Source organism: Anas platyrhynchos, chromosome 16, assembly GCF_047663525.1.
Source record: "Anas platyrhynchos isolate ZD024472 breed Pekin duck chromosome 16, IASCAAS_PekinDuck_T2T, whole genome shotgun sequence".
NCBI classification, from domain to species: Eukaryota; Metazoa; Chordata; class Aves; order Anseriformes; family Anatidae; genus Anas; species Anas platyrhynchos.
Window position 1 is genome coordinate 548,537 of NC_092602.1, and position 15,483 is coordinate 564,019.

A 15,483-nucleotide genomic window follows, 5' to 3' on the forward strand; every position below is an offset into this window, starting at 1 on the left:
AGGACATTGCCAGACTTGATGGTCTGATGGAGGGGTGGGCACTGCCTCAACATTAAGGCTAAATGGGCTGTGTTCTCAGCCAAGCGAGCAGTCGCAGACATTCCTTGCCTTTCCTTTCCTTTCCTTTCTTCCCAGGCAAGAGATATCTTGTCTATATAGAGCAAAATCAAAAGCTTTAATGAGCAAAGCTCTTGGTTCTGGTCAGCAGGATGTATTAGTGGTGCGGGGCAATGCTCAGTGTTGTGTGTTTTTGACTAAAGAGCCTTCCCTCCTTTGTGAGGAAAAGGCTTTTATAGTGTAGCACAGCTGGCTAGATCTCTGCCATAAATCTATGGGCTGACCAAGCTGAATGACTTCTTGAAATGTTAATGAATGAGATATGACCAGTATGCTGGAGTTGGGGTATCTATGCGTAGCATTCATGATGAGCAAAGGGGAATCTCCTGCTCCCTGTTTGGAGTGTGCTTGTCATTATGTGTCGTAGGCCTCAGCTGTGCATCTCAACAACCATGCATGCTTTTGACTTTTCCTCTAATTCTGGTGATATTGAGGAGGGTGGCATCTTTAAGCATTTTATGGGCTTTAAGGATTGCACAAATCATGCAAAATAAATGGAGGAAAAAAATCAGCATACAAAAAAGGTTTCAGTAACAGCCCATAGCCGATGACAGTCTCTGCCCCAAGAGATTTAAAGTTAGAAGAGAGAGATCCAACCCAAAGCAGGGGTGCAGGATGCCAGAAGTGAGGGGAGCTGAGCAGTGCAATTTTTGTGGAGATGTGTTTGTGTTAATAAACAAACACAGAATGTGTGCTTAGGTATGCTCTGGGCTCGAGAAAATACCTTTGTGCAAGGTTTTGTCATTATTACACTGGTAGGGGAGGAAACGGTTCATTTGTTTATAAACAAAAATGAAGTAGCTTTGTTTAAAAATAAAATTTTATAAGTAAATTAATCTGTGGAGACTCGGTCCACTGTGCAGAGAAACATGAAATGTTTTCAGACCTTATTTTTCTTGAAAACTGAAAAAGATGATTCTGTAGTGTGTACAAATGCAGAGCTATGTGCCTGAACCAATATGTCAAACTGTCATGTGGGAGATTTGGTGAAAAACATCTTGTCCTAGGGGAATAATTTTAAACACTATATGTAGGTTTGCTGCCTCATAAGAGATCATTACTCAAATCTATTCCCTCTTATGGTAGCTTGGCCTCTGCTTAACGGGCTCAGAGTGAACAGAAGCCCATTACTGCATCCTTTAAGAGTGGTTATCGGGTGGTAGAGGGGGAACTGATCTCTGATCAGGGAATATAGTGTTTTTGGCCAAATCATCTGATTTAGCCTTAACAAGATCAGTAGCAATCCAGGAGCTTTACGCCTGGCTGGTCATTGAGGGCGGGCTGCGGCGGCCAGGCCCACGCTGTGCAGCGCGGATGGGACTCAGGGGCAGCGCCGAGCCGCGGCTGAGGCTTTGTCAGAGCCTGTGAGGAAGTGTAAGGGACAAGCCCTAAGGCAAGTGGCCGTTCCAGGGATCCTCACCTCCTGTTTGTCACTCTAATCTCTCAGTAACGCTGAAATGTAGAGTGGAACCCCTTCCAAACCAGACCGTTACCAGACTGTAATTGTGCACTCTCGCTCGCTCCCTGCTTGTCTCTGTCTCGTTTCTTTTGTTGTTACTGGCTTTGGCAAAAATTAGAGAAATTGCATGAGCTGCACCTGAAGAGTAGCATAAACTCCTGTTGCCTCTGTGTGGCATCTGCAGTAGTGCTGGCGGTACACTGTACCTTCCTCAATTGGTCTTATCTCTGATGAGAGGATGCACGTAATGCATTCTAGCGCTACCGGTGAACTCTTTTTTTAATGGGATTATTTTACCTAAAAGTCAGGGCACATCTGAGTTTGTGTAGTATTTCTTTTGGGTTGTCACAGTTAAGAGAATGTATTTAATTTTCAAAAATGTGCATTAAGATGCTACATGATGGAAGAGGCTTTATGAACAGCTTAATGTGGGCTAAGGAAACAGGCAGTGAGAAGAAAGCTGGAAGGAATGGAAGTATATACATGTAGTGTCTTCAGGAATGAGGAAAGTGTCAGGGTCTAATCTCACTAAAGAGAAATGTGTTATTCCTGGGCAAATGTGAAAAACCTGTCTGTGGCGTTCGCACTGAATTTTCTGCTCAAGAAGTCCTTGTCTTCTCCCTGTATCTTCACTGTAGACTAGCAATGCCTGTGACAGCAGCAAGGCTCCTTGTCTGCACTGGGGCTCTGTTGTGTGGTAGTACCCGTGCCTGCATTAATACTGTGTAAACAAACAGCAACCTTTTATTTTCTGAATTCATGCATGCCTTTGCAAAATAGAGCAGAACGAAAGAGCAGCTTCCTAAACGTGTAAGGTCATAGCAAAAGGAGCAAAAGGATAGAGGGACATGGGAGTAAGGCTGGGTGCGAGTCTTTTTACTTTTGCTGTGTTTTTCTGGTTTTGTTTTTTCGGGGGTCTTAGAGATTGAAATGTGTTCGTATGGGTAAAGCCTGTTCAAAAGCTTAATGTATAGCTTTTGCCCAAAAGCAAACTTTAATATTAAAAATCAAAGCTTTTTAAGTCACTTGCGAGTGTGAAAGCATCTGTGCGTATATGTGCTGCTGTAAAGAAGAGAAACGTGTTTTGTTTTTGTTGTCCTAGCTGGATGTAAATGTAATTCTTACATTTGGTTTTATGTGTTGCTGTAACTGATGAATGCTACAAAACTATTCAGAGAATACTCTTGAGATATTTACCTAGAACCTACAGTTTGTAGTGTAACAAATAAATTTGCTAGAATCTTGGAAGAACACAGGGGTGTGAGGGGTGTGAAAATGACCAGAGTTAATTCACTTCAGTGTTCAAATGAATGTCTGTAAATATTTTTTTTGACATAATCACCCAAATCTTCCAGATGTTGTGGCTGGCTCTTGGAAATGCCTGTGCACAAGCTGAGCTAATAATATTAATCAAACCTCATGCTAACTTCCAGGGCATTCAGTGATTATTGCAGGAATTTTCTCTGCTGTGAGCAATTTTGCACAGTTGGCTGGGATACATAGTTGTGTGTGTGTGTTTTTTTCTAGTTTTTATCTTCTGAAATACAGAGTATGGGCTGTTGCTACGTACAGGATAATGGGTAGGATGGAGTGTTATGATCAAGATAAAAGGAAGGAATAGTTTCCAGTGCTAGGGATTTAAGCTCAATACTTGCAGCAACTGGCTTTTAGGTCACTTTTAGGTCGCTTTCAGACTGACCGTAGCTTTTCTCGCTTGCTCTGTGTGACAATAAGCGACCACCCGAGGGAAGGGCAAATGGCAGCATCAGAGAAACGTCGCTGTAGCTGAGGGCAGCTTGCTTGGCTTTGCTGTGCAGATGGGTGTCACCCTTGGACTGAAGGACGTGCCCACCACCAGAGCATGTAGAGGAATGCTCTAGAAGAGAATGACTATAGACAGAGGATTCAAAATAGGCAAGAAATGGGGAAAAAATAATTAATTCATGAAGGCGAGTGGTGAAGGTGAAGGTGAAGAATTCATGTGGTGCTTGAGCCATTTCCAGACTCTTTTTGATCTTCGGACACTAGTGCTTTTGGTTTCATGTCTTCCATATGAACATGTTGTACGATGTTTTAACTCTGATCTCTACTTCAACATTTGACAGCAAAATTAACTGTTTTCAAGTGGCACACACAGTCCTGCAAACTGGGTAGTTTTATAGCATCTGTCCTGCCTTATGTCATGTCACATCCTTCAGTTTCAAAGAAGTCTCCACCTAGACTGTCTGTAGGTCTTCAGTATGGAGAGGGTTCTTCCTACAAGGGTATTGCTCATACAAATAACACTTCCAACTTTCTTGTGGTAGTTGCTAAAAGAGGCAGTTGTGCAAATTATGTTTAAACGTAATTTGTACAAAAAATCCTTGCTTTCAATTAGGTGTACTTCATGACTGACAGTGATTTATCTGAAACTTGGCAACTGCGAGGCAATGAAGTGATGACACCATCTTGCATTATCTGACTAATTTTAACCTGCTGAGTCCCATCAGTCTCTACTCACAATACCCCTCAGGACTGTGTGCACCACATAAAGCGGGAGCTGTGACATTGTTGGTTTGAATAGGGCGGAGAAACAGCAAGGAAGGCTGGTGAAACAGATCTGCTGGGAGAATATTACTGTTGTTACTGCTTGTCCAAAACAAGCATCAAGTGATATCTTGTGCTTAAGAACATGATTCTCATCAGGTGGATCAGAGCAACTTTCATTTTTTGATACAAAAGGTTCCTTCAGAAAAGCATTGTAGTTTTGCCAAGTCAGAAATATGTTTGAAAAAATTAATTTGCACTGGGTATTTTCCACTAGATTGGCTTTGAGAAAGCTAATGCCACTTTAAGACTAACTGCAAGCCCTCATTCTCTTCCTTTTTGTTTTGGATTTCAATGCATCATTTTTTGCACTCTTAATGAAAGGCCAAGACAACCTGAGCCCTTACATAATGGTATTGAGTTAGCACTGGTTGTCACTGTCCACATGATACCTAACTTCACAAGTTAGGGTCCTGCTCACCTCATATGTGGATGTTCCTCAAAGGATGGTGAATCCTGTTCGTCACTGTGGGATGCATTTTGCATTGATTCCTTTATCATTAGTTTGCTTATGGATTTTATCCACAGAAAGTATTTTAAACATAATTTACAAGTAAATAGAAGTATCTTTTTTATTTTTTAGATACTTCTGGTGTAAGAACTTCCTCACTTAATTATTGGCTGAGGACCTGGTGCTCTCTGTGTGTCACTGGTGTCTGAGTGATGGATGCAGACATTGCTGCTCGTACCAGCAAAGCACGGTGGAGCTCCAGACCTGTCTCAGCAGAGTGCCTGGACATGCGCAACCTGGCGCTGGTCTTGGTCTGGGAACGTGCTTTCTCTGCTGCTTCTGTCGGTGTCCCTGTGTTCCCAGCTGAAAGGCTGGTCTCTTGAAATCCTACAGTAAGTGCTTCTTGCTAAACACCACAGATATCCTCAGGCCTCTTGCAACAGCAGTTCACAAGTAGCACTCTTTCCTCTTTTTCTGCAGCAGAGGAAGAAAGCTGCTGTCACAAAGACTAATCTCAAGGCACTGGCTTTTCCTGTACTGAAACCAGCATGTCCTGTACATTCAGGGAGACCTAAGAATAAAAAAATAATGGGTACTGTACATTGCAATGGACCTGAACAAATACGAATGAGAAAAACATTTCTCTTTCTCAGTTCTTTGCAATATTTACTTAGGGTTATTGTTTGTTTATGTGTTTGTTGTTTTTATTTTCTCTGGTTTCCCCGAAGTGCCATGATAATCACAGCTTGGGATTTGCTCATCTCTACTTATGCATTAATACGTTAATCACGTATCGGTGGATTAGCCCATGTTGCGTTGCTCCCTGCTCTCCACCGTGCCTGCAGGATGCTGCAAGTGCACCAGCTCCACAGCACAGACGTGTCAGTGGTGTGTGAAGGGCCAAGGTTGAAGTACTCCCCCGGGGAGGTAGGAATGCTTGTTATTCTTCAGAGAGGCAGCAACAGACTGTACATCGAAGGGAGGAAGTCTGGGATGTGAGGAGGCAGTGAGTAGCAGGAAAGAAGAGTAAAAGTTATGAGCCTTTAGGCAAAGAAAGGATGTGCTATGCTAAGGCAGTCATTGAAATCATGCAATGATTATTACATGGAGAACTGCTTGTGCTTCGTCTCTGCTAGTTGGTATTGTATATTTATCAAAACTGAGTAAAAAATCCAAAGCAAATTAGAAGACACCGTAATCCATTTTGGGGTTTAGAAAACATCTATGTCCTGCTGATTTTCATTACAGCAGTAAGTGAGTAAATCTACAGAAATTGAAACCAAAATGACACTGTGCTAGGCCGAGGTGTGTAACATAGCTCTACAATTCATTTCTCAGTATGGTGTTATGATACTGTTTTCAATAAGAACATCTCAGATATCCTATAATCAAGTATTTAAAGCATTTTCTAGTTTAAAGCAGGGACTTCTAGACTGGTTTAAGGTTATTTTTTAAGGATAAATGTAATATCACTATAACTGAGTAACAGAGATGTTTGGTTCCTGTTTGATATCTAAGTGAAACAAACACGAGCTGCCCCATGAGGTGCAGTAAAGCTATAGACTGCTTAGGTCTGTGGAACACTGGAAGGACAACATGAAATAAAATCTTACCGAGGTTAAATTCACAGCTATTTTTTGGTAAATGTGGCATGTTCCAGCATCAGCCTCACCCATGCAAGATGCTCTGAGTCTATCAGAAAAAAAATGCAGTAGCCTGCCCTTGCTCTTGCTGCTGTTAGCTCTTTGTGCTCTGGGTGAATATGAATGAAACGGTGAAAGAGAGGAAATGCAGGCTGCCTGTCAAGATGTAGCTTCTTGCCTCGACTCAAGCTGTTACTCTATTTACTTGCAGTTTTTGATCCCACTAAAAGTCCTCCTTGCCGGGGCTGGAGAGGGCTGTCTACGCTGGCTGGAGCCTCCTCCCTGTCCGCAGCAGTGGCGCTCCTGGGGGATGCGTTATCTTTGAGAGGATTTTCTTTTGTTATCAGGCTGGCTTGTCCTGGAGGGAGGGGAGCAGCAAGCAGCCTCTTCTGTGCCACTGGCTGGCCAGCAGGAGCCACAGCAGCTACGAGCCACTGCTTTTCCACCTCAGAAAGCCTTTAAGAAGGACCCTGTAGAAGGGTCATTAAGGAAATGTGAGAATTTACAAGGTGAGGCCTGAATTTGGTGTTTTTTGTTTTGTGATTTGACTAAGAGCAATGGAGGAAATCTAAAGAATTGATTGATGTCAGGGAGGAAGAAGGTGATGAAGGAAAGATATCCGTGGCCACAGTGGGCATGGGAGGGGGGAAGGCACATGGAGGCAGACTTTGAAGATGACAAAAACGTTTTTACCACAGAGATTACTGAACGTGTTAAGAAGGAAAGCAAGGAAAATTAATGGGTAACAGCCAGAGCAAGTTGTGAGTACGTGGTTATATACTTTGTAAGCAGCATTTTAGCTACTTTTCATATTAATTGTAAAGCACAGAGGAAAAAGGCCTGGAACATTGTTAGGGGTGCTTTAGTTAATCTTTTCGTTTTCTGTGGTTAACAGAAACTAACAGGGGCTGAAAAATCATACAAAAATCTCAAAACATATAAATTATCAGAGAAATGTTGTCGCAGTATTGCATTAAAACAGGTAAGTAGGGAAGCCTGTACCCGTATGAGATGACGAGGAGAATGACAGGGGATACAGGGAGGCTCGGGGCTGGTTTCTGCTTAGAGAGGCTTCGGTGTTGCTCTCAGCCAACAGACGGTGCACAGGGGTAAGGACTCCCTGTAATGCTGTAGTCCAGAACATGCATAGCTAATTGCGTGTAAATCCACAACGTTCAGCCGTGTTGACGGCTTGACTTAAAGCCAGCACATGCAGAGTTGAACAGCTCGGGTGAGGAGAGACGGGTGGGATGCAGCAGCGCGGGCGAGGACGGGGCACAGGCGCTGGGTGAAGCGGGCACGGGTCCCCCTGCCGGGGCTGTCCCTGCCCAAACTCGCGGCCGCCGGCGCCCCGCATGCTGCTGGCGCAGGTGCACTGCACGGTTCTCATAACACTCTCTCTGTGAACCCTTTCCAGCCCACGACCTTCCCCCGAGCAAGACCTCGGCGGCGGCGCAGACTGGCAGCCACTTGCAGTGCCTCTCGGTCCACTGCACGGACGACGTGGGCGAGGCGAAGGGCCGGACTGCGGTGCCGACGTGGAGGTCCCTGCACTCGGACATCTCCAACAGATTTGGGACTTTTGTGGCTGCCCTGACTTGAACAAAAGAAATTATTTTTTTTTCCTCTTTTTAATTTCAAAGGGCCGCTACTGCTAGGTGGACTATTTTTCTAGGTTGGTACCTGCTTAGTGGCGTATGGACTGGAAAGGGTTAATTTAAAGTAAACCTCAACCTTTTTTTTAATCTTCTGCCACAGTATGTTACCAGTGTTAACCCTTCTGCAGTTAGCACACTTTTGCTTAAGATTTTCCTGCTAGACCACGTTTTCCCATTATTCTGTAACCTTGGCATACATTTATAGATGAGGCCTTTTCCTTTTTCATCTCAGCGTATGTCCAAGTCACGTATGTCATAATAAGACAAAGATACTACTTCTCCTCCTCCTTTTCTTCTTTTTTTTGTTTTGTTTTATTTTGTTTTGTTTTGTTTTGTTTTGCTTTGTTCAGTGCTTATTACAATGGTAATCCTGAAGAACAGCAGTTCAGGAATAAATGCCAGTTAAAGTGAAATTGTCATCATTATGTTATATATTGACACCCAGCTTTTGCCAGTCACGTACAAACCAAACAATTAATGCTCTCTTGAACATTCAGGCAGTGATCCTACCCTTTCCTGAGAAAATTGTTTTGTTATTAATAATGCTCAGCCTGCACCTCCCTCCCTCATTTGCTCTGCATCTCTCTTTGCGAGGTGAGGACAGGGCTCTGTTTGTTTGCTGCTCTGAAGCCCAGATACAGAGCTCTGTCATGAACGGGCTGGTTCAGACGCAGCCTGGAAAGGCATACAGATGTGTCTCTAAATAAGTCTATCAGGAAGTTTGCCTAGTAGTGAATTGTCCTTATATTCTCCACCAAACACCCAGATTGCAGTAGCATTGTCTTCCTCTGTCGCTCACTTTGAGGAGTGAGGGGTGCACGTGCTCCCGAGCAGGGTGTGCAGCCTTGCATGTTCTCCGTGGTGTTCCCAGAGTTGCCACTTTATAACTGCTGGAGGAAAAAATCAATCCCCCCAGATCCATTGAACTCCTTCTCTGTTGCTCTTAGCGTGCAGACCCGTGTCCTGGCCACAGGAGCATTTATCTGGGGGAGCTGCCCCAGCTCCCACCGTGGCTGTCCTGGTGCGGTGGCAGCAGGTGAGCAGTGGAGACAGCACAAACAAGGGGCTATGTGACCCAGGTCGGTCAGGACAGGGAGACTCCAAGTTAGACCCCCCCCCCGACTCAGTCTTGGTCCTGATTTTGCCATGCATGTGAAGAACAACATTATTAGATGGACACAATAAAAGGAAAACCATACTTTCCTGGTCTTGATAGATAATACTTGTTTGAGAAAAAAAAATGGAAGCAAACCAGATAAAAATACAAATGACACGATGATCTGACACTCCTCTGGTTTTACGTAACGCTGTCTATTATTTGTGCATCCTCTGTTTACAGGGAGTGTGAGCAGTCCCACCCTTGTTCAGGCCAGCCTGGCTTCCTTTGCTCTCTGACGCTTAGTACCATCACTGGGGATTTAGGTTTTAGCTGTGAAATAAAAGTCGGACTCTCTGGAATTATTACTTCTCCCATGAATTCATAAAATGTCCCTTCCCAAGGGATAGAGTTCTAAGACTGCTTTGTGTTTTTAGATGATTGTTTTGAGCCTTTAATTATTTTGAAGTAAGGTTTTCAATAGACATCAATGGGGAGGGTGTTCTGCCTACAATGCTAATGGCACAGCGCAGTCTGAAATTCTCACTCTTGATCATAAGTGGCATCAGAAAAATTCCAAGAGTTTAGAAAGACAGTTCTTTCTTGTTATTTGAATGTGCTCTTATTAACCATGCATGGATTGATTTCCTTTTATGGTTCTGGTCAGTGACTTGATTTTGGAAAAAAATTTGGGGTTCTGGACCTTGATTTTTAATATTACTTTACTTTTTATTGAAGCTGGAGCTCCCACTTGGATGAGGATTTTTGCCCATCCTGAAGCAATGGACTACGGAGTCGCCTTATGCCCACTTGGTTTGGAGCAAAAAGATGTGATATTTTGTACCTTTTATAGGTGTATTCGCTACTGAAAGTTCAGAGCTTTTCCCTGTACTTGCAATAAAATATCACTGTCCATGGTAAAATATCTTCTGGTAGAGTAACAATTACCAGATGTCACTCTGGAGGATGCTTCTTTGCCTGTGATTACTTAAGTCCCAGTTCATCAAAATAAGTGTTTAACTTTAAATCCTGTCTAGCAAAGCGCTTGAGGATATGCTAAGCTGTAGGATTTCTGTATCTGGGGTAAGTGCTTTGGTGGATTTGGTCTGCAGTTTTAATTGTTTTGTTTTAGCTTGTGCTTGTTCAAACTAGGTGTGTCTTGGAGTAAACCCAACAAAACACATGCCTAGACATACGATACTGTCTTTCAGCACTTACAGCTGAAAATTTAGGAAGAGTTCATGGTCTGATGGCATTCCTCTACCATAGCTCAGGCCTGATGGCTTACTTCTTTGTTTTTTCCTGCTGCATTCAAGAGAACAGGTTTTTCAAGCTTCCTCAGGTCAGGGATGCACGCCCTGTGCTACCAGAAGGAGACCTTTAAATGAATGCTGGATCAAACACTGCAAACTTTTTTTAAAGAAAATCCTTCTGTAAGTAGAAATACATTGATTCAGTTGGTCTTTATACATCCTTTTCTTCGGGTTTGCTCTCTGCAGCTTGTACTTCTGTTCTGGAGTTGCTCTCATTCACTAGGGCTTTATTTTCCCACTTGCTTATAGGAGTATAAATTGGAAACAATTCCATAAAGAACAATGGAATTCTAAGTATTTTAAATCATATGAAATGATAGGATGGGGTGTACTGAAACCAGGGGGCTTAATGTCAGTTGGTCAGCTGCACGCTTGGGAAGTGCACGGGGCTGTAGCTCTCAGCATCAGCTGAGAGTGCTCCCACATCGCTGGGACTGTTGGGGCTGATAGTGAGGAGTTAGAAACAATGGTTGACCTTCTTCTGGGCCTTATTGTCCATACAGTTTTGCTAAATAATATGGCTATGTGCAGTCCTCTCGCTAACCTGTACATTCATGCTTGCTGAATTCAAGTGACGTTACCAACTGAGCAAAAGGAGAAGACAGAAGCTCTGCTTGGAGGAGCTGTTGGCAACACAAGTACCAGTGTGTGCTTTTATGGTTTCTTTGCGTCTTGCCAAAGATCAGAACAGACACGGTACATATGACGGACGAGTACAAGTGTAACTTCATGCTCATAACCTGGTGTATTTGGTACTGACAACATACACAGAAGGCTAGAGCTTTCTCACAAAGCTTGTATTGCCTGTGGTAATTTTACTGCTCTCATTTTCTCCATTAATTTGACACTGAATGCACTGTTTTTTTAAATCTTATTTTATTTTTAACATATATAAAATATCAGCATAGCCCTACAAGGTAAAAATTGAAATGATTTAATTTTGGGAGTAATGACACTTTCAGCCAAAGAGTGTTTGAAAGCTGTAGTTAAAAACGTGTTGTGCAAGAGGTAAGTTGTGCTCTTTTGTGGAGAGGGAAACTGAGGCACAAATGTTGTCCACCTGAGCTGTGTCAAAGGCAAATCCATGACAGAGCTGAGCTATAATCTACATTTGACCCCTGGCTTGCAGCCCTCATCGTTGAGCTGTTCTGTGCTTCTGCACAGTGCTAGGCTTCTGAGGACGGCCTGGTACAATAAAGAGGGACATATAATGAGTTACAAGTTCCCCAAGTTGACTGCATAAAGACAGAATAATTTAAACTTGCACCTGCACATCATACATGGCTTCCAGAAGTGAGGGTGTTGTACTAAGAACTCAACGATCTGTGGTAAATACACTGCTAAGACGTGCACACTTCTGGCTTTATATTTTGAACAGCAGCTAAAATAATGTCTCCATATTTATTTTGGAAAATTCTCTCCATCTTGCCCAGCGTTTTTGGTTCTTACACAGCCCTGTGCTGTAGGTGCTGGTTTAACTGGGAGCTTGGAAGTTGCCTGTCTTCTTGTTCTTGGCGTTGAAGGCTCAATTTCCTCCTGACCCAGGTTGCTGATCTTTTTGGTATACGTTAAAAGAAACTCTGTACTTATTCTTTAAGTTAAAGTATAGTAGCAAATTGAGCAAAATATCTTTTGCATTTAAATTGAAATATCTCTTTGCCAAAAAGAAAAGAAGGGGGGGGGGAGGGGAGGGAGGGAAGAGTAGGACTTATTTATTAAATACTCCTGAGAAATTTTTCCAGGCCATTTTTTCATGGGATTAATAGTTCTCTGCTATTCTAGTTCAGTTGTTAGGAGCATCAGTGAGAGAGGAGTTAGACTCATTTTTATTTTGTTACGGTGAATTTCATCAAGTACGTAAGGATTTCAGTGTGTGATTTGGGTGGAAGGGAATGAACATCAAAGTCATGTCATCCGTGTCATTTAGGGAACTTTTTCAGATACTGTATTTAGATGTGGTCATGCTAAGGCTAGCTGACCTTTCCAAAACAGGAAATCAGTCTGAAAGCTTCCAGGAACCAATGATAAGGCAAAATGTTCACACATTTCTTAAAGAAGGAAAATGTAATGTGACCACAGGTCACCAAAATACTTAAGCGGGGCGTGCTTGCTCTACTGTTGGGAGGGAGGGAGGAGGTGGGTGGTGGGTGGGGAAAAGCAGACAAAAATAAAACAAAACAAAAACCAACAACAATTAACTGGTAAATTTTGATTTTTTTAAGCTGCAGTGTAAGGTTTTCTCAAATACTAGATTCACAGCTGTTCAATGGATGGTGCATAAGAGCATAAGCCATTTTTATAAAATTGTTTCTCCTTTATTGCTTAAGGCTAATGGAGAAAATAGTCTAATTTTGTCATAGAATTCTCTGTTAAAATTGTTGGTTTGAGTCCATCCGCTCATAGATTCTGACTGATGAAACTGCAGGCACTGATTTCCGGCAGTTAAAACTTTATCACTATTCACTACCCAAGAATATTACAGCTTTAAAACAGCCTTAAGCAAAAGGATGTTATTTCTTTGTTCTAAATTTGGTTCATAGAAAGGAAAAAAAAATCAAAACACTGGTAATCCGTACTGCATAGCAAACTCTTCTGAAAAATGTTATTGCACATGTAAAATATGAAAACTTGACTCTGCTGTGTGTTAGGCAATCCTGTAATCTTTTTTTTTTTTTTTTTTGGATTCTTGTTAAATTCATTTCTTAAATGCTTGGTTGGAAGACTGTGACAATAGCTCATGAAATTGAGTGTTATTTTTCTTTTTTTTTTAAATATGTAAAGTGCAGTCTTCTGTATTCATGCATATTGTACATATCTGTATATGTTTTACTGAGCAACTAAATAACAATAAATATGATGTTAATGGTGGCTATTGTATATTTCATATTGTACTTTTTAATTTTTGCAGCAACTCTTTTTTTTCCCTTAAGATATGAAGAAGTGAAATGATGGTATTCACATATATGTAAACCTTGGGCCTCGTGATAATTGGGACAAATTTCACTAGAGATCTGGCGAAATCCTCACTCTAACAATTGGCTTCTCTCACTGATACGGCTTCCACCCAGAGCCTGACTATTAAAAAAACACGTGTGGGGATACAATCTTTCCTAGTAACTAGGCTAGGAGGATTCCTAGGCTTTGCAGATTTCCTTTTTGCATGCAGTGAAGTGCACCTTTTCTTCTCTGGTGCAATGACAGCATGAGCAATAGGGAGTTCTTGTTAACAGCCCCTTGGCCAAATCCTGCCTCTCAGCTTGCGTGTTTCTGGTTCAGACCGACAGACACAGAGCGTAGCAAGGTTGGACCTAACTGGTCTGACCAGGAACATCCTTTTAGCTGAAGTCACTTCCCCTGTGTGCAATTACAGCAATTCCACAAAGTTTGCTGAGCTACCTCACCTGTGGTAAAGGTTCTTGATGAAGAAATACAAACCTAACCAGGACCAACAGCAAGTCTGAAATTTGGCAAGGCTCTTCCCTGCATTTGGAGGATCACTGATTCTGTCCATGTAAGGTGGAACACTGAATCTTTCGCAGAACATCTTCTGGCAAGATTTTGAGTTAAATTCTATGAATTAAAATTAAACAGGCTAGAGGTCTTACTAAGATTCTAAAAAAAAAATCCCTTCGTCTCTCAGTTATTCAAACTTCAGACTCTTTAATCCTTTCATATTGCTGCGAGCTTTCCAATGAATCCTTCAGGAGAAATGTCCTATGGTATTTTCCAAAGGAAAAAAAAAAAAAAAACAACAACAACCCAGGCAGTGCTCAAACATGTTTTTGAACCAAAGAAACACCCTTCCATATCTTTCACGCTCAGAGGAAACACAGAGAAGAATTTTCTTTCTTTCTTTCTTTCTTTCTTTCTTTCTTTCTTTCTTTCTTTCTTTCTTTCTTTCTTTCTTTCTTTCTTTCTTTCTTTCTTTCTTTCTTTCTTTCTTTCTTTTTTGTTTTGCTATCACATTCAGCGTAAGTTGAGATTCAGAAAGTTGTGCAGAGCTGAAAGAGCAGAATCATAAATTTTGGTGTGTAATGTAACAGGATGAACCAATGCATCTCCCACACAGCTAGTGATGTTCTTGCATCTTACCAACATTTCTTTATGCTGAATTAGGTATCTAGTAACTAATAGGTAATTCATTAAAATATAAATAAAATAGCAACACACTGTATTCACATAATCCCTCTGCATTCTTTTGTAACATTGAAAGCACAAATGGAAAAATAAAAGAAACTGTTTTGAGAACCACTTCAAGTCAGTTGAGGGAGAAAGCTTCACTTCATGCTTTTAATATTCTTGGAGGGACTGAACAATTTGCGGAAGAGACATAATCTGTTTTAAAGATGTGAGCTTATTTCTCATTATTTTGGGTAGGTATAGAGGTAACAGAAATGTGATAACCTTGGCTGTGAAAAGCTGTTTCATTCTTAAACGCTCTCCCATACTAAATCTGTTAATTATATGTTAGCTACATTGCGACTCTAGCTTTAAAAATAAATAGCTTGTTTACTTGTTTCTATGTGCAACCCTTCTGAGAAGTAAAACTTGTGTTTTCACAGCTTTTTGCTCCTTGCTGTGTAAGCAGTGTGTAGGTTTTTCCCCAACATCCATCTCAAGCCCATAACTTGTAAGTTTTTATTGAAATTATTTTTTTCATTTTGGTTCTTAGTGATTTTTAAGTTTGGGCTTCCTTTTGATCCAGAAAGAGGAAACAACGTTCTTGGAGGCTGCATGATTCCTTCTTCACAGCTGAGATCCCCAGGAATTGAGCTCTCCTGCTCTTCCTGTGCAGCCCAGTTTCCCCCCAGGGCCAGATGCATAGTTTTGGTCACAGGGAGCTTCTGGTGTTCCTCACTCCTCTTGATTGCCCTTGACTTCTTCACAGTCCTCCCATTCTAAAAGAGATGCTTGCATGATGGTGACTCTTCAGAGTTAAGATCATTATGCTACTTTCAGCTGTTTGGGTATTTGGGACATTCCAGTGCAATTTCAGTTTCAGCTACTTTGCCCAAGCACAGTCTTGGGGTTTTCTGGGCTGTTCTGCTCACCTCAGCATGTCCTCTCTCTTTTGCAGCATTTCTCTTTCCCTTCTTGTAAGCAGAGGCTCTGAAGCTTGTCTGGAGGAGATGGATGCTCCTGCAGCCATGCCTTGCGCTG

General features: G+C 41.9%; 1 protein-coding gene across 2 annotated transcripts in view; it reads left to right on the forward strand.

Annotated features, from left to right (window-relative positions):
* Nucleotides 1-15,483, forward strand: part of MN1 (MN1 proto-oncogene, transcriptional regulator) — a 105,325-nt gene that overhangs the window by 28,802 nt on the left and 61,040 nt on the right. Inside the window, exon 2 of one of the 2 annotated variants that reach the window (XM_038187510.2) lies at nucleotides 7,674-13,193. The exons of the other annotated variant lie outside the window; for it this stretch is intronic. Coding sequence (XP_038043438.2) covers nucleotides 7,674-7,858 — 185 coding nt within the window. The 3' untranslated portion in view covers nucleotides 7,859-13,193. Of the gene's footprint in view, nucleotides 1-7,673; nucleotides 13,194-15,483 lie in introns of those variants that run through there. 2 annotated transcript variants of the gene reach the window in all.